The sequence below is a fragment of the Budorcas taxicolor genome, chromosome 1 (assembly GCF_023091745.1).
Source record: "Budorcas taxicolor isolate Tak-1 chromosome 1, Takin1.1, whole genome shotgun sequence".
Taxonomy (NCBI): domain Eukaryota; kingdom Metazoa; phylum Chordata; class Mammalia; order Artiodactyla; family Bovidae; genus Budorcas; species Budorcas taxicolor.
This window is the reverse complement of record NC_068910.1, coordinates 218,270,029-218,291,495: the sequence shown is the minus strand read 5'-3', so window position 1 is coordinate 218,291,495 and position 21,467 is coordinate 218,270,029. Positions and strand designations below refer to the sequence as shown.

General features: G+C 45.3%; 1 protein-coding gene across 1 annotated transcript in view; it reads left to right on the top strand.

The window, feature by feature from the left end:
- TBC1D5 (TBC1 domain family member 5) overlaps window positions 1-21,467 on the top strand; it is a 595,354-nt gene that overhangs the window by 487,496 nt on the left and 86,391 nt on the right. The window contains exon 18 of the mRNA XM_052643045.1: window positions 6,463-6,548. Coding sequence (XP_052499005.1) covers window positions 6,463-6,548 — 86 coding nt within the window. The remainder of the gene's footprint in view (window positions 1-6,462; window positions 6,549-21,467) is intronic.

The following is a 21,467-nucleotide window of genomic DNA, read 5'->3' as shown; positions in this document are numbered from 1 at the left end:
CTAGTTGTAATGAAGAGGGCCATATGTGGCAATAAGAAGCAGAAATGCTGAGACCTTTGTGGACCCTCTAGCAATCAGTGAATATCAGATCACAAATCTCCCCAGCTTTAATTACAGGCAAAAGAAAAGACAAAATTAGCATTTTAATATAGAAATATCTTAGGCTTTAGGAGAATTATGATAAATCTAATGTTGCCTAGTGAACCAAAGAGGGGATATTACAACAAACTGTCTCCTTAGGAATATTTGTTTAAATAAAGGCAACAATACTTCATCCTTATCTTTTTTGGGTAATTATCGCTATTTCAGGCTGTTCTTTGTTCCAGGTTTAAAATACCTTTAGTTGGAAAAAAAAAAAAGAAAAAGTAATTGGCAGTGTTTGTTTTCTATAAAACTATAAGGAGGGAAAAATCCTGTTTGCTTGGCACTAACCAGAAGATCATCTCAGGGAGAGCTTTTGCTCTGCAGCGCCAGCTCGCTGGTGCCATGGCGGCCCGTGCGCTTGGATGTGCTTAGGTTGCCTCGTCTCAGCTCCAGCGCGTCAAAACAGCTCCTCTTCCAGGGCTGAGGTTTGCCCACCTGTCTCCCCTAAAACACCTGCAACATATGTTTGCATAACCCTGTAATGCTTTGCCTTTGGGGTCCTGAGAAATTCCCCCAGAGCTTTTTGCTTATAAACAGCTGAGCGATTCGTTTTTCTAATGATGGTTGCTTTTCCCCCAGCATTGAGGCAATAACATATTCACTAAAATAAGAGTCTCATTTTTCATCAAAGAGAAATGTTCAACATATTTTTACAGTGCTGTTTCTCCTTCTGAGCCTTATTTTTCCCCTTTTCTAATCTGGCATGCTAAAAATTAAAAGTTGGTAGCAAGATATCAGGGAAAAGAAAACTAAGTAATTCTTCATTTGTCAAACATTTTCTTCATGCCAAACAGACATTGTATTTACATTGTAAATATAAATCAACCTTTTCAATTAGACAAATGCTACGGGAACTTTTATCAGTTTAATTTAATGTAAAAACTGTAACCAGTAATAATTTGGACATATTGTAGGAAATCCCTTTAGTTATTTTAACCTCATTAGCTGGCAAACAACTGTGCTTTAATAGAATGTGGTTTACAGTTTTTAAAAACTGGTATGTGTATACACACTCCTGTTCTGATTTGTAAAACAGATTTTCTCCACACGTATGAGGCCCAATGTGTACAATATATGTTCCTAAATATGTGTTACTTTTCTAAAACAAATGGAATGTTTGGTAAGCCCTGCCCTAAGTTTCTTGATGGTTATCAGAAGGATGGAACACTGCTTTCTCTACCAGTTGGCCATCGTGGATTTTAAGTCATCAAACCATCCGATCTGCTGTCAACATCCTGCTCATCAGCGTTCAGGGGTATCAGAAGGGAATTCTAGCTTCCGCTTTCTGGAGCTTTTCCAGAGTGCCCACCACTGTGCCGTGCTTTATGTCCGGTGCCCGGTTTAACCCTTTCCGCAGTTTTGCAGACGAGGAAATCAGCACCAGGCCTGTGAGTCCTCCACAGGCAGGCGTGGGTGGAGGGGATTTAAACCTCCCTGACCCCCGACCCCTCGCCTCCGCCCCAGGCAGCCTGAGCCCCTACAGCAGACGGCGGGCCTGCTGCAGTCCCTGCGTGTTTCACGTAGAACTTGAGCCTTCCTCACCCCCTGCTGGTGGTTCGCCGGAGCCAGGGTCGCTGGCCCTGGGCCCCTCCTGCTCTGCTTCATTCCATGTGTTGTCAGCGCCAGGCCTTTGAAAGCCACTGCATTGTTCAAGCGGGATGAGTCCCTCGGACTCTTCTCCTTCTGGAGTTCCCATTCACGGGGCAAAAGGAGATTGTCAACCGCAGGTGAGGGACCAGAGCTAGGGGGTCAGTCTAGAATGTTCTGTCTGTAATGCCCTTGGGGGATGAGTTTGACTTCACCAGGCTCAGAAGACCGTCACATTTCACCTTGTGGTTGAGTGTGCGGCTTGTGGTAGCTGGACCTAGTGTGAGTTAGCACTGAAGGACTCGCATACTGCCATTTAGGGGTGCGCTTGGCGGCTTCCCCAGTGGCTCAGAGGTAAAGAATCCACCTACAATACAGCAGTCCCAGCAGGAACTGTGGGCTTGACCCCTGGTGTCGGGAAGATCGCCTGGAGAAGGAAGTGGTAACCCGCTCCAGGATTCGTGCCTCGGAAATCACAAGGACAGAGGAGCCTGGCGGGCTACAGTCCACGGGGTCACAGAAGAGCCAGATACAGCTTAGCAACTAAGCAGCGTACTGCCATAGAAAAGTGAGTTTGAACGTAAAATCCGGAAGCATTACCGTGCAGGTAGGAGTGGCAGGGAAGGGTTTCTGCCACAGAGTAGAGCAGAGGGGCTGGGCCACCATCCGAGGTCACACTCGGTAAGGGAGAGAGCGTCTCACCTGAAATGACACGAGGGCTCAGCTTACTGTCTTTACCATGGACCTCAGAAGTGAAGGATGTTAACTGCAACGGAGAGGTTAGGATTCAATCCGTTCTGTGCCTGACATCGACTGCTGTTGTTTAGGCACTCCATGAAAATTGACTTGATCATGCCAAGTTAACAAAAGCACGTTGAAAATTCCGCAGTGCCGCATGCGTTTGGTCTGGTCCGACCTATGCCCATGTTTCCCCCGAGGACTTTGTTTCTGCCGTTACCTGTCCTGCTTCGGTTAGGCACTTTGGCCCACAGGGCTCTAGGCTGCCTCCCCAGGTCCAGCTCATCTGTCCCAAGGGTGGGAGTCTCAGCTTTCTTCCTGTGTTGCCGTAAAGTATGATGCTGAAGAAACGGCAACCCAGTATTCTTGCCTGGAGAATCCCATGGACGGAGGAGCCTAGTGGGCTACAGTCCACGGGGTCGCAAAGAGTTGGACACGACCAAGTGACTTCACTTTCACACTGCTGAAGAGAAAGCCTTCAGATGAGCTCCAGTAGCTTGTTCACAGAGGAGGGGACGGTACCTGGGAAGTAAATTAGCTGCAGTCTTGTGGAAGATTTATTTCAAGTCCATCCAGGTTGGTCTAGGGAAGGCACAGTAAATCCAGGGTGAATTCAGTTTGTGATTTCTGCATTTTCATGTGTAGTTATGTTGACTTCTCAGGGCATGAAATGTAATTGGTTATGTCTCTGTACACAGACCAGTGTAAGTTAGGATTACCATCTTTTCTTCTGATGAAAAAGTCTCCCCCCAAAGTGGTGTTTCTTTGTTGCTGTTGTTGTTTTGTTTTGTTAATACACATTGGCTTGGAAAAGCTTATAATACTCGAAATCTTGACTGTGTGAAATGGGTTTAAAATAATTGCTAATTGTCCCAATCCTTTGCCAAAGACTTACCAGGTTAAAGTTGTCGACTTCACGTGTCCTGAACAATGAGATCTTAGAACTGTCGTGGGGTCTGGTCTTTCTTACATGAAGAGTTTTATGTGTGTAGAATTCTAGTGGCTCTAAAATTTTAGAGGAAATTCCAGATCTATAAAAGTAAGAATTAAAAGCTGTTATATTTCTATTAAATTCATTTTGGAAAAAAATTATTTAAAACGAGAGACAAATATCTTCTTACTTTTAAAATGATTTCACTGCGTAAGGTTAGACTTCTGCTCATGGAATCTCACCCCACCTCTTACGTTGGCACATAGTTGAGTGAGAAGATACTGCTCTAAAATTAATTAACTTTGTAAAACTATATTCAGAAGAGGCAAAAGTAGCTGAATTAATTCATTATTGACCAGAGACATATTAATACGTCTTTTGTTGCCCAAACATTATTGACCTGAGACATTTCGAGATTCACTTAATAAATCGCCAGCCACAGGTATTCATTTCTGCAAACACCTATCAGTCAATAATGTGTTAAAAGAGAAGAATTATAGGTGAATTAAAGAACTGTCAGTACTGAATCTTACTGTATAAAAGTATGTGCCTTTTATAAATATGTGTCTATATATGTGATTTCTGTAGCCACATGTTGCCTTACTTACATATCAGACATTTGGTTCTGTTCTGCTCATTACAGTGGCTACAGTCTTTTTGTGGCCATTGAGCCCTTCAAGTGTGGCTGGTCGAAACTCAGATGTGCTATCTGTAAAATATATGCTGGATTTCAAACACGTTATACAAAAGAAAGCATGTGAAAGTCTCAATTTTTATGTTATTACATGTTTTTAGTGTCAACATTTTGGATAAGTCAAATAGAACAAAATATTATCATATGTAATTTCACTGTTTCTTTTTTTCTCTTTTTTTATGTGGCTTGCTAGAAACTTTTAAATCACATATGAAGCTTGTATTTATGACCCGCATCATACATCTGTGGGACTGTGCTAGTCTGGAACACCCATGGTGTACCTACCTAGGTTTTAGTAACAGCAGAGAGAAAATCCTGTTGAATAACTTTCAACTGTAACCTCTGATTTTATTTTCTTACATTTCAAATACTGTTTTTCAACATCATCTTTCCATTCTTTTTTTTTTCCTATCCCTGTGTGGTGTCACTTTAAGCCGCCTCTTCACTTGATACTAGTAAGTCTCCTAGGAATTTGAATCGGCCTCGGGGAGAGCCGTGCTTGAGCCTCATCCATGTGTTCAAGCTAGAGCATCGCCCCCAATAGGCTCTGAGTGCCTTGGTGGATCGGCACGTCATGTCTAGAACTGCTGCCATCTCCTTATAAAGATGTTTCAAGAAGCTAAGCTGCACGGTGCCTCCCCTTCTTTCATTGTGTTCTAGCAAGAGATAACAGAATCCTTTATTGATTTGTTGAAAGTCAGAGAAGAAAAGCCTTTTGTAGTAGCAAAAGCGAAATGTCTCCAAGTACTGAGAATAAGGAGCAAAACTGGTCATGAGTGATACTCTTAGGAAAGTTCATTTTAAAAATAAAGCATGAATGCACTGTCAGTCTGCCAGTGGTTTTGACCCGTTTCGTTTGTCCCGTTATGCTTGGGTCCAGGCTGTCATCCGCTACACGAGGAAGCCTGTGCGGTTCCTAAGAGCGAGAAGCCGCGCTGTGGGGCTAACAGTGCGGCAGCCATGGAGGCATCCGTCGTCTTCATCAAGGCAATTCAGATCTGATGATCGCAGAGCTGCGCTGAATACCAAACCAGTGGAGGAGTAGCTGGAGCTAAATGAAGGGATTGTCATTTTTGTCAGATGATTAGGGCTGACTTGGAAGAGAGATGAAAGGGCTGAGCTGTGTAAATACTCTCTTTTCAGCAGAAAAAGAAAAGGTCCATTACGGCCTTAAGATGCAGCTTGTTAGCTTGATGAGTTTCAAACTATTTAACCTTAGCAATTACGTCCCCCGCCTACATGAAAGTATATCTGTGCCTTGGGGTTATGTCTCCAAGGACTGATATGAAAGCATGTTGATAATTTTCTATTAAAGTAAAATCCAGCCTTTCTGTGTCTAGTTGGTTCTCTCAAAGGACAGGGCGTGCTGTTTCAAGGTCCAAATTATTAATTTGAATTACATGTTTAGGTAAACACTGGATCACATTTACTTGTTTTAAAAAAACTTCTTAATGAAAAATATGTAGTTTAACCTTTTAGAGATGATGATATTCAGGTTATGCTATTAACGTGTTACATTTTTTTAAAAGTGTGTTTTTATAGAAGTGTATTTGATTAATTTTTATTTGCCCGAGGAACTTGATACTTACAAATTATAGGCACATTAAATAATACCAACCTGTTTAAATAGACACACCCAGCCTAATGATTCAAGAACATTTCTGCAAGCTTATAAATAATATTAAATGCCAGAAAGCGCAGTGTATTGCTGCTTTTATAAAAATGTGCATTGGTCAGTTTGCTTTTGTATTGTGGTGGTACCCTGATAATATGTCCACTGCCTGGGCACTTATTCAACTCGTATGTAAGAACAGATGCATAGAAACTGCTAACTTGAAAAGAATTGCCAAATTCCAGAATAACACATTCATTAGAAGAAGAAAGACTCAGTGTGCCATCTAGTGGGCGTACGTAGCATCCTAGTTGTCAAAAACTGTTTTTTGCTCTTCTTCAAAATGTAGCTTTCTTAACCACTGTTGTGTCTCCTAGCCCTGAGAATAGATTGTACTGGTGTTCCATCTTACATAATACCTCAGTTTTGTTGTAATTTTATCTGATTGTATTTTGGAAAGGCATATTGAAACTGATCAAAATTATTGGAAAGAAATCTAATGAAAGGAATAGATCAGTGTGACCTGAGACAGGTAAAAGTAAAATGTATTAAATAATTTTAGTGTTTAATCAGACAAAGATAAGTTAGGGCAAAACTTCAACAATGAAAACAATACCCAAGCACATTAATTATTAAACATCATTATTATATGTATTTTTTTCTTTAAGAGTATAAAAGCAATCGTTTCATCATTTTTTGTCTTAATATATAAATTTATAATTTTATACATTTTAACTTCTTGCTTTTTTTCTATAGAGAAATCCAAGACCAGTGACCTACCAGTTCCATCCAAATCTGGATTATTACAAAGCCCGAGGAGCAGACCTCGTAAATAAAAGCCGGTAAGTCCTCTTTCTCTGATGGACGTTCTGAGTCACTAAGGTGTTCTTGGAGATTGTCAGGAAACGTTACGCATTTGCTGAAAATAATTTTCCAGGTTTTAGCATATCAGTGGTTAATGCATGTAATGAATCTCTATTAAATAAATTATCTGAGTTTTTCTTTGAGGTGTGAGAAAAGGATGTATGTTGATGTCAGTGGTCATAAAAATTAAATAAATGCCAGAGTACTTGTTACAGATTGAATTTTGGCAACTTCATTTTTCTAACACTGATAACCCTAAAATAAGTTGTGCCTACATGTATAATCTCTTTCTGGCTCCTTTCTGTTGACTGAAAGGAGGCAGTTCTATAATACAGGTTTGAATTATCTCGGCAACAAAATTAAAATTGGGTTTCCCAACTGTCTTCAGAACTGCACAATAAGCTTATAAATGCATCTTATGTGTGCATTTGTGATTGCATACACAGAAACTTTAAGGGTCACTGTAGGAATAAAAAATCATTAAAATCCTACTTTTAAAAGAAATTCCCACTTGCGTAAAGGGTTGATGAACAGCTTTGTTCTTTCATAATACCATACTCAGATGTCTCAAGAGTTGACTTGTCAAACCAGAACCATCTCAAATTAGAGCTTAATTTCAAAGTTTACTCTGAAAGACTGAAATGTCAGTCATGATAAATGCTGCAAGTTGCCCAAATCTTCTTCCTGAAGCATTTTGACTGTTGCTAGCTTTTCTTCAGTAGAAGCTCAGCAACGTAAGTATACACGGATGGAGTATACTTACATGATACATTCTTCTCTTACTTTGAGTTAAAAAAAAAAAAGACATAATTCCTGACACATTGAAACCCATAGTCCAAGGGATGAGAAGGATTTTATAAGAACACGGCTATATTTAAACCTGCAGTATTTTTAAATCCCGTGTCCTTGTCCGAAGCCTGCCCCCTGCTCTGAGGGGCTGTGTGCTTATGAGAGCAGTTCCTGCGAGGCTCTCGGAGGCTCTGGTTTTGCCGTGCTGGTCTCCGTGGCGGGCACAGGCTCTGTCTGGCGACAGTGGGTGGGGCGCTCTGTAGGTGCAGCGCTCCGCTTCCGTCGCAGTCACTTCTCTTGCCGCGGAGCACGGGCTCTGGGCTCGGAGGCGTCAGAAGCTGTGGCCCGCGGGCTCCAGAGCGCTGGCTCGGTACTTGTGGCGCCTGGATTTAGATGCTCAGTGGCATGTGGGATCTTCCCAGATGAGGGATCGAACCAGCGTCTCTTGCACTGCAAGGCAGATTCTTAACCCCTGGACCACCAGGGAAGGCCTGAAGCTCTTTTCTGTTTGTCCATCTGATTTTTCTTTCACAGATAAAAAGATTCATTCCCTATAGTCACTTTTGTTCATTTAGTTTAACAAATTTTTCTGGGGTGCCAGACTGCCTTGCAGAGAGTGGACAAAGCGGAGAAAAATCCCTGCCCTCGGGAGTCTTACCGTCTCGCCACTTGGGTTTCCTTTCTCTCGTTGTCAAGCATGGAGGCTGGATGTGCTCTTTAAAGTGTGTGTAACGTTCTTTCTTCATGCCGACTCTTCCTAGCTGGAGTCCCCTTTGGTCCCTGGGCTCCACCCCACACCCGCTGTGTACCACCCTGGCCCCCAGGTGAGTTTTCACAGGACCGAGTTCTCGGTGTACAGCAGAGGGTACCGCCTTCCCACTGAAACTCCCAAAGGCTCAGCAGTCTGCTCCTCTCCCCCTGCCCCTCCCTTTCTCCTTCCTCCCACTGGAGCTTGCCGGGGGCTTCCCTGCTCCCCTCCCTCCTCCCTCTTTCTCTGTGGCTTCAGCGCGAGCATCGTCTCACACAAGCCTCTCTCTTTAAAGCCGCATGGAGGTGCGGCTGGTTCAGTGTTGCGCTCATCTCTCCTCCACCAGTGGCTCAGCTGTGCACACGAGCGCCTTCTTCTGTTCTTCCCACTGCGGCTCATTGCAGGGTGCTGACTGTGGCTCCCCGTGCTGCACGCCAGGGCCTTGCTGCCTCTCGTCCTGTAGATGAGCCTGCATCTGCTCATGGCAAACTCACAGTCCGCCCCGACCCCCCGCCCCGCCCCGCCCCGCCCCGCCCCGCCGTGGCAAACACAGGTCTGCTCTCTGTGTCTGTGAGGCTGTTCTGTTTTGTAAATACATTCATTTATGTCATATTTCCTGGAGAAGGAAATGGCGGCCCACTCCAGTATCTTTGCCTGGAAAATCCCGCAGACAGAGGAGTCTGATGGGCTGCAGTTTACGGGGTCTCAAGAGTCGGACACGACTGAGCGACTCCACCCCCCGCCCACCGTGTCCTATCCTAGAGACCACATCCAGGTGATGTCCCCCAGCATCTGTCGTTCTCTGACTCACGTCACTTAGTAGGATGATCTCTAGGCCCGTCATGCTGCCGCAAACGGCAGTCATCTCCTTCTTGGCGTGACTGGACAGCATCCGCGGCATCCGTGGGCTGCATCTCCTTTACCCGTTCGCCTGCTGATGGGCATCTGAGTTGTGTCTGAGGCTTTGCTGCTATAATGTACTTCTGTGCCCACAGGGGTGCGTGTGTCTGTCTGACGCCAAGCAGTGCGGTTGCTGGGCCAAACGGCAGCTCTGTTCTTAGTTTTTTGAGGAACCGCCATGCTGTTTTCCATAGTGGCTGCACCAACGTGCATTCCCACACACAGTGCATGGGGTTCCCTTTGCCCCACACCCTCTTCAGCCTGTATGGCTTGTAGAGTTTTTGATAGATAATAGCCATTCTGACTGGTGTGAGATGATATCTCATGGTAGCTTCGATTTGCATTTCTCTAGTAATGAGCGATGATGAACATCTTTCTCTGTGCCCGTTGTCCATCTGCGCGTTCATACAAGCCTCTCTCGGTCTGTTTTGTCTTCACCTCCCTTGATCCCTCTACCTGATTGCTCCCGTCATATTCCCCTAGCATTCGTTTCTCACTGAAGCCATATACATACGTATCATCTCTCTCCCCAGTCTCCACACTGAGGGCTAAGCCCCTGCAGGCAGGTCGCCTGTCTTACCTCCTGAGGGCACCTGGGATAATCCTTGCTAGTGTGAGGGAGTTGATAGCTGTTGTTGTGTACACCTGATTCTTTTCTTTTTGCATTTTTCAACATCTCCTTTTCTTCTTTTTCAAAGAAGGAAATAGACTGTACCCTTTCCTTTCCCCCTTCATGTGTTATCTTCCATTTAGCTTTCTGTCCCTGCATTCTTCTCAAAAGTGCTGGTTCTGTTTGGTTATTTTCTTGTAAGCACATTGAGATTCCTGTATGCAGTATCATTGTAAGACTAGAAGGCAGCTTTCTCATCATCACCATGGCCGTTTCAAAGCCTGAAGCTGAAAGTGACCAAGGGAAGTGTAGTGTGTGAAGACATCACAGACAAGTTGAAGTTCAAAGATGGTGTTGGGAAACTTGACAAATCTTTTGAAAAGATATCAACTTAAAACTTTAACACATACCAAAACAAATTCTGAATTAATCGGATTCACTCAAACAAGCAAACATAGAAATAAAACCCAAGTGTCTGTCTGACCTCTAGTTACTTGGCTTTTGATCCTTAAAAGTCATGGAAGAAGTCACAAAGGGAAGGACTTATGGATTTTATTACATAATTGTTTCTGAACAGATATGTCAGAAATGTTTTTAAAAAATGAATCAAAAGCAAACAGAAAGTTGGGGAAATATTTGTAAAAGAAATGACTGCCAAACTATAATATCATTAATGTGTGGAAACTTGCACAGTTCAGTAAGAAATACAAGCTCCTGACTCGGGCTGTCCCACCTCCTGCCATACTCTTCTGTGCCCAGAGGACCTCAGCCCAGGTCCTGGCAAGGGTTCCATTTGTGACTGAAGGGCCCTTCGTTTGTGTCTTCAGCCTGACTTCTTTCCTCGAACTCCAGGCTTGCTTGATCGCACTGAACTCTTGGTTTCACCTCCGCACACCTGCTCCTCCCTAACCGGGAGCGTCTTGACCGGCTGATCAGCCTTAGAACGCCCTGGGCTCCTCTCTCTCCATGACGTCACCCGTCAGGTCCATCAGCAGTGCCTGCTCAAGCTGTATCCTGAAATAGTCCCTCTCCTCTCTCTGCACTGCCGATACTGAATCGTGTGTCCTGGCCAGGCTCCCCCCACGGCCTCCTAACTCGCTTCCCGGTGCAGGTCCGATCTTCGGCTCTTCCGCTCAGAGCCCTTAGTGGCTTCCCAGCACGCCTGGCCTCAGGTCCACCGCCGTGCAGGGCTGCAGGGAGGCCCTGCGCGACCCAGCTCCTGTCTCTGCAGCCCCGTCTGCGCGGCCGCCCGGCCCGCTGACCGTCCGCCAGCTCCCGGTCAGCCCCGCTTCAGGAGCTGTGAGCTGGCTCTCGCCGCGCCGGGCTCTGCCCTGAGAAGCCGCCCTGCGCCTGACCGTTCCGTCTCTGCTCAGACCCCGCCTCTTCAGGGAGCCCCTCCGTGGCCGCTGTGTCTAAAGTAACGCACCCCTTGACTCCCTTTATTTTGCTTTGTTACTGTTTTTGCTTTTGTGGGGTTTTTTAATAGCAGTTCTTACTACCTGAAATGGCATTTTTAGCTTTCCATTCTACTTTTTGTGTGTTTTTATTGTTTCTCACATTGAAATTTAAATTCTGCATGCTTTATTGTCTGTTGTGTCCTCAGCACCTAAAATAGTGCCTTGAATATAGTATGGACTCAATAAAAGAAGCATTGCAAACAGCAAATAAACATCAAAAGGCTGGTCAAACTCATAATTAGTCACAGAAATGCAAATTAAAGCGCCTGTGAAGTACCATTTTTCACCTTTCAAAGTAGCAGATTAATAATAAGTGAGGCAGAGACGAGTGAGTCCTGGATATCTACTGTGCAGTCTAGGGCCATAGTTACTGATACTGTTGTGTACCTAAGATTTGCTAAGAGAGTAAATCTTATTCTAAGTGTTTTTATCACAAAAATAGCCATAATGAATAGGGTGGGAGGAAACGTTAAGGGGTGAGGGCACGTTTATGTCACAGATTGTGGTGATGGCTTTGCAGGCGCATGCTTGCCTCTAGACGCCTCGAGCTGTCACATGAAGACGACGCGGCCACTGCAGGGCTGCAGCGCCTCAGTAAGGTGGCCTGAGTGAGTGAGTGAGTGCCCGAGCAGAAGGAGCGTGGATACATGTAGTCACCGGTTTAGGGAATGCAAGTTGGAACAGACTTGATCGTCTTGCTGAAGAGAGCTCCCAAGTCTGTATGTAGCCGTTATAACTACCGTGTTTTTCCTCTAGAAGTTGGTTTATTGTGCCATTACTTTATCTAGGATGGAAAACCTATTGTAGCTATTGTGAAACCTATTGTGAAACCCTTGGCAAAGTCCCCCTTTAGCTATTTAATGCCCAAGATGTTTTCACCAGGCTGGACCCTTAAGCCATAGCCTTACAACTACTTTCTCAGCTGTTTAGAGGCTATTAAAGAGTTCATGCGTCGGGGCTGTACTGAGCAGCAGGACAGGCTGTGGGGCTGACCCAGAGGGGAGGCGCATCTTCATGGGGGAGCCTCCGGCGGTGATGAGTGAGTGGAGGGCAGGCGAGGGCGGGCAGGTACCTGGAGGGCAGGGGGCTGATCCATGCCACGTCTGCACGCAGCCCACGACAGTGGGCTTCTGTTGTGCTGCTTATCCAAGTGAGAGATGAGGATGCAAGATGACGTGTGACTTCACGGATAAGAATATCTCTAGAAATCAAGAAGCCTGATTTCTCTTCTCTGCCTTACCATGGATTGCTGTAATTAAGTCTTTAAAAGCAAGTGCCTAGGTATTTTCGTGATAGATTTTCCATTACGTGTGTGGATAACATTCACTGTGCTCTGATTTTACTTAGCTGCACATTTCTTTTTAAAAATGGGAATTGACATTTCCTTATTCATTCAACTTTTGAGCTCAGAACAACAAATTAACACTCAAATCCTGCTCTAATTTTGTCCTTAAATAACCATAAATTACTTCTATAAATAAAAATAAGCACATCTAAATTGTGACCAGTCTTCAGAAAGACCCGTCTGATTTATTGAGGAGTTTGTGACTTCTGAAATGCCCAGTTGAGTATTCATGGACCGGAGCTTCATAGTTTTAACTATTGAGGTCTCTTAGAGTAAGAATGAACTCAGCCTCCACATTCCAGAGCGCTCACAGACTTTCACAGCCTCGACCTTCCAGAGCACTCACAGCCTTCCGGTTTTGAAAGTGCCACAACACAGTTTCTTAAAGTGTGTCGTTTTTCTGCTCTCGCAGAGGTGATGAAAGACCCACACCTGAGCTGGCAGCAGGGCCTCAGGCCACGTGCCTCTTTATCCAGTGGCCCTTTTTACGCTGCTCCACGACTGGAGGTCTTCTGATTTACTTAAGTTCATGTCACCAGAGTTAGCGCTTCCACTGGATTGAGTGAGGCCTTGACACAGACGGAAGAAGCCAAGCTGGGTTCCAGACCAGCAATAGCCTCCTCCGTGCTGGCTCCCCAGCTCCCCTCTGCCCCGTGTCACAGCTGCAACGACCGGACTGGCGTCAGTAACGAAAGATGCCAGAGTTAGAGCTCCGGCCAGTGGGCCCTTCCCAAAAGGCCCCCTGTCTGGATGCCTGCATGGGGTCCACCGGGAAGCCAGGCTCTGGGGACAGGGAGCCTCTGCTGGGCTCTGCAGACGTTCCCCACCTTCCGCCGCTGGGCACCGGGTGACAAGGGTGGGCGATGTCCTGTCCGTTTTTACCCCAAGAATGCCTGGTGCCCAGTGATTCTCCATCTCTTCTCAGAATCAGAATCTGCCTCCGCTTAGGGGTCTTCTTCTCAGGGCCTGGCGTGCTAAGCACATCCTCCCAGAAAGCGCAGGCCTTCCAACACTCGTCTTATGCTCACAGCTGAGCCTTGTGAGGGCAGGGGCCGCGTCTGCCTGTGTCCCTGTTGTCTCCTCGTTACCTGGCGTGGAGAACGCGTTCCAGCATGGGTGAAATGAGGGAGCACTTTCTAGCTTCTTATAGAGTAACCATGCTGATGTCGGGGATGGAATCCTCGTATTCCCAGGGCCTAGCACAGTACCTGGCACTGTTTCTAGTACTCAGCAGTTTAATGACTGAATAAATAAATACTGTTTTGAATATCTAAAAGGCATTATAAAATTCTTCTAGCTAATTTCCATATTATATGGTCCACAAGAATTTTTAAATGAGGCTTTATTATATTTACTCTGAAGTATTTTATTGCTAAAATATGGTAAAGAAATAATATGCTAATAATATTTCCCGAGTCATGAAGCCAAGAAGTCCATGGTTATAGTCCATTAGTAGTTAATTGGCTAATCAGAATTTCAAAGGACACTGATTTCTATATAAATGTAATTTTGTGATATTTTTATGCTCAAATAGGAGTTTGTGTTATAAGCATTTCTGTGTCTGAAATGCTCTTTCTCTTGTATCAAAGAGAGTTGTTAATTCCTAACCAATTTAGGTAAATTGGTAACACTATCTCCTTTTTAGGGCAGAGTAAATAAATCTTTCTCCTTTCTTAAAAAATGTAGGTATAATTTGTACATAAGACACAGATCCTAAGTGTTCAGTCTGATGAGTTTTGATAGCTGTGTATGCTACGCCTCTGCATGCAGGCTCAGTCGTGTCCAGCTCTCTGCAGCCCTGTGGACTATAGCCCGCCAGGCCCCCCTGTCCATGGGGTTCTCAGGCAGGAATACTGGGGCGGTGTGCCATCCCCCTGCAGGGAATCTCCCCGACCCAGGGATCAAACCCGTGTCTCGTAACCGCCATCTGAGACAGTGTATCTGGAGTGAACATTCCTACCTGAGGGTCCCCTCCTGTCCCATTACGGTCGTGCCCAACTCGTCATCCCCAGGCAGCCACTTTTGATTTCTGCTCCCTTGTTTTGAGAGTTTCCTCTTTTCTTGGTCTTCCTATGAGTAGAGACACATAGTGTGCACTTTTTTTCATTCAGATTAATGTGCTTATACTTCATGCCTATTGTTTTATATATACTAGTGGTTTCTTTCTTTTCTTGAGCGGTATTCCACTATATGATGTACCACAAATTTTTTATTCTGTTCTTGGTAGTGGGCTATTTCCAGACTTGAAGTGTTTTGAGCAAGACCACTGTGAACATTCTTGTGCAAGTGTTTCGATGTTTTCATTTGTTACTGTTGTTTTTGGTGGATATATGTTTATCTTTCCCTTGGATAAACACTTAGAAATTAAATTACTCTGGCTCAGTTGCTAAAGAATCTGCCTGCAATTCTGGGAGACCTGGGTTTGATCCCTGGGTTGGGAAGAGCCCCTGGAGAAGGAAATGGCAACCCACGCTAGTACTCCTGCCTGGAGCATCCCATGGACAGAGGAGCTCGGTGGGCTGCAGTCCATAGGGTCACACAGAGGTGGACACGACTGAAGCGACTTAGCGTGCATAGGATAGATGTGTGTTCAACTTTATAAGAACCTGTGAACTGTTTCACCAGGTAGTTGTACCTTTTTCCATGCTCACCAGCAATATTTGGGAGTTTCAGTTGCTCTTCATCTTTGCCAGCATTTACTACTGTCAGTCTTCCTGATTTTATCTATTGTAGTTGGTATGAAATGGTATCTCATTGTGTTTTAATTTACATTTTCCTGAGCGTCTTTTCGTAGCGTGCTGGTGATTCCTCTTTGGACTGTCCCAGCAGTCTGCCTGTTTTTAATGGGTTGTTTGTCTTTTTTTTTCTTGATCTGTGAGGATTCTGTATATGTTCTGGGTAGGAGTCGTTGTCTGACAAATGTGCTGCAGATATTCTCCCCCAGTGTGGAGCTTGCCTGTCCGTTTTCTCCACGATGCCTTTTAATGAGCAGGAACTCTTCATTCCGGTGGCATTCCTTCCCTCAGCTTTGTCCCTTTAGGCCAGTGCGCTTTGTTTTCTCATCTGTGGGATCTCCTGAGACGCACCTGAGTCTCCTTTGTTCAGGATCCCGAAGACCGGGCTTGCCTTCGCTGCCTCACTGGGAGGGCTCTCAGAATTCAGAAAAGCTGTTACACCCATGTTTATGGTGCATCATGGCAAAAGGATACAGACTAAAATCAAGAAAGGAAAAAAGGTTGGTGGTGTTGACTGAAAATGAACAACCTAGAAAGTTGAGAGCTATGTTTTACTTGGCAGACTTTCTGAGGACTTCCAAGTCCAAGACAGGAGTCTCGGGTCACTCTGAGGGCCTGACCCAAAGGCGCAGAGCCGGAAGCCAGGCTACACAGGAGTTTGTGCAGTGAAGGCTGGGCAGTCAGAGCATCGAAAGATCACCGTCAATTAAAGGAAACCAGTGTCTCGTGAAGGGGCGCAGTGCTTTTCTGTGTGCAGGAGACACAAGAGTCTGCGCTCGCTGCAGTCCCCCCTTCGACCTGCACCTCGCTGTCTGGGGCCCTGCTTCCTCACCCTGAGGCCCTCGGGTGTGCCACGCGGCGGCTGCCGCGGCGGGCGGCTGGTCGGGGCCTCCGGTGCCCACCCTGAGTCCATCAGCGCTCATAGGCAGGGAGGCTGTGACGTGATGGCCTGAGGGCAGCGGCACCCTTTGTCTGCTGATGCGCAGGCAGCAGTTTCGCTCGCAGCCCAGGAGAGGCCAGGTGTGAGGGTTGTCCCCTCGCGGGGGAGTGCTTAGATCCACCTGGACCTTGCAGGGCTGCACGCAGGAAGTGCTGCCCCGGGGACGCTCCCCAGCGCTTGGTGCCCTCGGGGTTCTGTTGGAGGTCGTTCGTGCAGGCAGGGAGCAGCTCTGTGGTGACATTAGCTGTCTGCCTTCCGGCCCCTGGTCAGACGGAGGCCATGTGGCAGGGCCCAGGTGGAAACAGACTTTTAGCCTGATTCCCACTGTTAGCGTGCACTCTTTGTTGTGGTTCAAGGTCCCAGGTCTACAAAGACATGTTTATCAGACAGACATTCCAAGGGCTAGAGGTTCCCTCCCAGTTGTCCCTGCAGGGCGGGTCCTGAACTGGAGTGTGCAGGGTTTGGGGAGCCCAGGCACGCTGACTTAACCCTGAAAGTTCCAGAGATACTCTGTATTCTTCTCAAAACTGGTGTGGTGCTAACAGTTGTATTAGATCTGTGGTCCATGTCAAATCAGTGTGTGCGGAGTGAAGTAAAAATTGAGGTCCGTCTTTTTCAATCCAAGTATCCAGCAGTTGGATACCAGTTATGTAAAATCCTCTCCTTTCTTCATTGAATTAACTGGGTCCCTGGCTGAGAATCAATTGACCATAAAGGTAATGAGAATTTCTGGACACTCTCTGCTTTCGCTAGCACCACACTCGCTTAATTATGTAGCGTCACAGCAAATCTTGATTTTCTTTTTTTTTTTTAATTTTGGCTATTCTTGGTTCTTTGCATTTCCATATAAATTGTAGAATCTACGTGTCAATTTCTCTAAAAATTATTGGGATTTGATTGGAATTACGCTGAATCTGTAGGTCAATTTGGAAAGAACTGAAACTTCAGTAAATCCATGAACATGGGCTATCTCTCCATTCAATCAGGCTTCACATTCTCTCCATAGTTGTATATAGTTTCTAAGAGCGCAGGTCTTATAGATTGGTTTTCACTGGAGAGAAAATAAATTCCTCTTTTTTCCTGCGTGTAACCTGTTCCTGCCTGGGACTGCACTTTTTTCCTGGCTGCACTGGATCCGTGTTGCCTTGTGAGGGCTTCCTCTAGCTGCAGTGTGCAGGGGCTACTCCTGTAGCGCGAGGGCGTCTGGGTGCAGTGGCCGCTCTTGCGTGGAGCACAGGCACTGGGCGCCTGGGCCTCAGGAGCCACTGCGTGCGGACTCCAGGGCATGCCTCGGTAGTTATGGCACACGGCTTAGTTGCTCCCCAGCACGTGGAATCTTCCAGACCAGGGCCTGAACCCGTGCCCCTGCATCAGCTGGCGGATTCTTATCCACTGCACCACCAAGGTTGTCCGGGCTGAACTGTTTTTTTAATGTAACTGTTTGCTTGGAATTTTACATGGACTCATACATTTCTCTATGTTTATTGACTCCCTTTCATTAAGACTATAAGGAAAGTTTCTTAAAACATACCTTTTTCCTTAAAAGTCTTAAGAGTTGATTACTGATATATGTTTAAGTATAGCTGCATGTGATTTTTTTTTTTCAAGTGTAAACATAAGTAGTGATTCTCGCAGAAGGTAGACAGGTGACAGGGCAAAGCTCCCCAACAGGTGGCAGCTCGAGACTGTATCCTCTTCCATTCTGCTCTGTTTCCCTAGACCAGAAACTCCTGTGAGCCACGGTTCACGGGAGAGATTTGCATCCCTCAGACACTGGGTCAGAAAATAAATCGGCTGAAAACAACTGCCCTGCAATAGAAACCTTGAACTTTATTCCTGCAGATAGGTCTTAGGGAGTTATCTCGTGATTTTTATATAACCATGGTCTGTGCACAATTGCTAGTTATTTGTTACATTAAACAAATATTCTCAATTATATTCAGACCCAGTTAGCTGAGCCCCACAGTCTAGCTTATGTCCGCCCTCTTATAGGGCCAACTTTTCTGGCCCTAAAAGCACTTCGTTTGCTTTACATCACAGTAATAAGGACTTACATGCCACACGCAAAATAATCATCATCTTTACAGCTGAAAGGAAACATGTTTCACTTGAAAGTCAGATTCCTAAGGAATGAGTAATAGCAAGCTCATTTTTATCATGTAGTTTTTCTAAAGACCTATAAAATCTTGAGTTTCATGATATATGGAGGGAGTTCATTTTCTGAGATAGCAGAAACCTCAGGATATGGCAAACAAATTAGAATTAAGTATAGATGTCCACTGAAGCAAGTTTGATACACTCAACATTGAAGGTAAAGAATTAAGAAAGTTGGAAACTACTTTGTTTTATAGAATTTGAAACCTTTAACTTAGAAAATTTGTGAGTATATCCTGAATGTTAGCTCAAATGTTAGAATCATCTTGAAAAGTACTATTTTGCAACCCTGACAACTGTTTTAAATATCTAAATAAAAGATAGATGTATATAATAAGCATGAAAGAAGTAAATAGGAATCATAGTCCCGGGTAGGTCAACAATGGCAGGCTAGGAAATTACAGAGATGCAAAGAGAGTATCATTTCTATCCTAAAACCAGAATCATGTGTTTATATTTACTTTTTCCAACAACTTGCACTTAAGAAGGTAATTTTAAACTAAGTTATATATTTTTATGATTGAAAAAAGTGTAGGTAGAATGAGATGAGAAAATGATAGAAAGGAGATTTTGATGGAAGGAAAGGAAAAGAAGGGAGAAACGTCTCAGAGGGAAGATGATCCTAGAGGTGGAAGGAAAGGCAAAAAGAATAGAGACCAAGGGTGGAAACCAGAAGCAGGGCAGCCAGGGAGGCCTGCGAGCTTGAGTTGGGTGCGGTCACCATCCCACAAGGGCCCACGCTGGCCTCCAGGCCCCTCTGTGACCTTACATCTCAGCAGGATAGCGACTGCGATGTAGGAGGCGGCTGGCCCAGCCCAGCACCTGCTGTCAACAGAGGCAGAAAGGGCTCTCCCTGAACTCTGCCTCTCGCCCTGGCCAGGCAGCCTCTTTGTCTGAAAACGATTTCCTAAGGTCTGCTTAGACAGTCCCAGAAATGGAGTTCTTACATTTTAAGCAGAGCCTGTGAAATCATCAGGAAGGATTTCCTGGGTCACAGCCTTTGAACTGTCTCCTGTGACTTTCTGTAACTTTGTACCGCGTCTCGTTTTCAAAGCCACATGCAGAAGCGCTGCTCTTGCTCCTGGCAGCTCTCCTCTGTTGGTGAACTTGTGCCCCGGCCTTTTAGCCTTTCCTCTTCCCTCATAATCGGCGTATCTCCCTACTGCTCTGCTCAGCTTTATAGACAGAACTCAATTCTGCCAGAAATCCACGCGTCACCAAAACTGTCTGCCACACTTACACGGCCACCCCCTGCAGCACAGGCACTCACCTGCTCCTAGTCGTGTCCTCCATTTGCTAGTGAGCAAGAACACCTGCTTACTACAAGACGGTCATGTGTGCGTGCAGACGCCATGGTTCCTTTTGAGGGCTGTTTTGCGGGGCGCAGAATTCTACGTTGCTGGTTTTTTCTCAGCATTTTATTCACCGCACTCTTCTGCATCATGGTTCCTGAGGAGAGTTTGAATGTGGTTCTTATTTTTGTTCCTTTACAGGTAAGCTGTTTCCTTCCCCCTCTGGCTTTTTTCAGGTGTGGGTTGTTTTTTTTTTCCTGTGAGTTTCTATAGTTTAAAAATGATGTGACTAAGTATAACTTTTTTGGCATTTCTGTTGCCTGATGTTCTCTGAGCTTTCTGGATCTTTGGTTGGTTGCCTGGCGAACTTTGGGGACACTCGCAGCCATTGCTGTTTCACCTGCTTCCTCTGTCCCTTTCTTTTTTCTCCTTCTGCCTTTCCCAGGGCATGGCTATTAGACCGTTTATAGCTGTCCTCCAGCTCTTGGATCTTCTCTTCTGCTTTTTCTGTCTTTTTTCTATTTGCTTTTCAGTTTGGGGAGTTTGTACTGAAATATCCTCGACCTCAGAGATTCTTTCCTCAGCCATGTCCATCAATAATAAGCCCACCCAAGACATTCTTAATGTTACAGTATTTTTTATCTCCATCATTTCTTTTTTTTTCCTTTAGAATTTCCTCCTGTCTGCTTATATTTCCTATTTGTTCTTGCCTGCTGTCTACTTTATCCATTAGAGTTCTTAACATTTTAATCACCGTCCCTGGTGGCTCAGACTGTAAAGCCTCTGCCTACAATGGGGGAGACCCAGGTTCAATCCCTGGGTTGGGAAGATCTCCTGGAGAAGGAAACAGCAACCCACTCCAGCATTCTTGCCTGGAAAATCCCTTGTACAGAAGAACCTGGTAGGCTATAGTCCATGGGGTCGCAAAGAGACATTTTAATCATAGTTATTTTAAGTTTCCAGTCTGATCATTTGATCATTCCAGTATCCCTGCTATATCCAAGTCTGGTTCTGATGCTTTGTTGCTCTCTTCGAACTATGGTTTTTTGCTTCTTGCTTTTTGAGTACATCTTTTCTTTATTTATTTTGAATGCTTGGGCATGTTGTACTGCGTAAAAGAACTCCAAAAATAGGCCTTTAGTAATGTGATAAGATGTGGAGGAGAGGAAGCATTCTGTAGTCCTATGATTAGTTCAGTTCAGTTGCTCAGTCGTGTCCAACTCTTTGCGACCCCATGGACCGCAGCACGCCAGGCCTCCCTGTCCATCACCAACTCCCGGAGCTTACTCAAACTCATGTCCATCAAGTCGGTGATGCCATCCAACCATCTCATCCTCTGTCGTCCCCTTCTCCTCCCGCCTTCAATCTTTGCCAGCATCAAGGTCTTTCTAGTGAGTCAGCTCTTCACATTAGGTGGCCAAAGTATTGGAGTTTCAGCTTCAGCATCAGTCCTTCCAATGAATATTCAGGACTGATTTCCTTTAGGATTGAGTGGTTTGATCTCCTCGCAGTCCAAGGGACTCTCAAGAGTCTTCTCCAACACCACAGTTCAAAAGCATCAATTCTTTGGTGCTCAGCTTTCTTTATAGTCCAACTCTCACATCCATACATGACCACTGGAAGAACCATAGCCTTGACTAGACGGATCTTTGTTGGCAAAGTGATGTCTCTGCTTTTGAAGATGCTGTGCTAGAGTAGGTCTCAGTCGTTTAGTGAGCCGGGGCCTCTGGGCTCTGAATTTGACACCTGCCTCTCAGCTGCAGCCCCACCTTAGGGTAGGACAGGAAGGCTGGAGGGGGCTAGGATGAGGTCCTTCCCTCCCCAGGTCAGTTAGACTCTGAGCAGTTCCTCTGATTCAGTGTTTCTCCTGAGGGCAGACCATGTGAGAACAGCATGCCCCGGTGTGTTTCAGCCGGCTCCTTCCCCT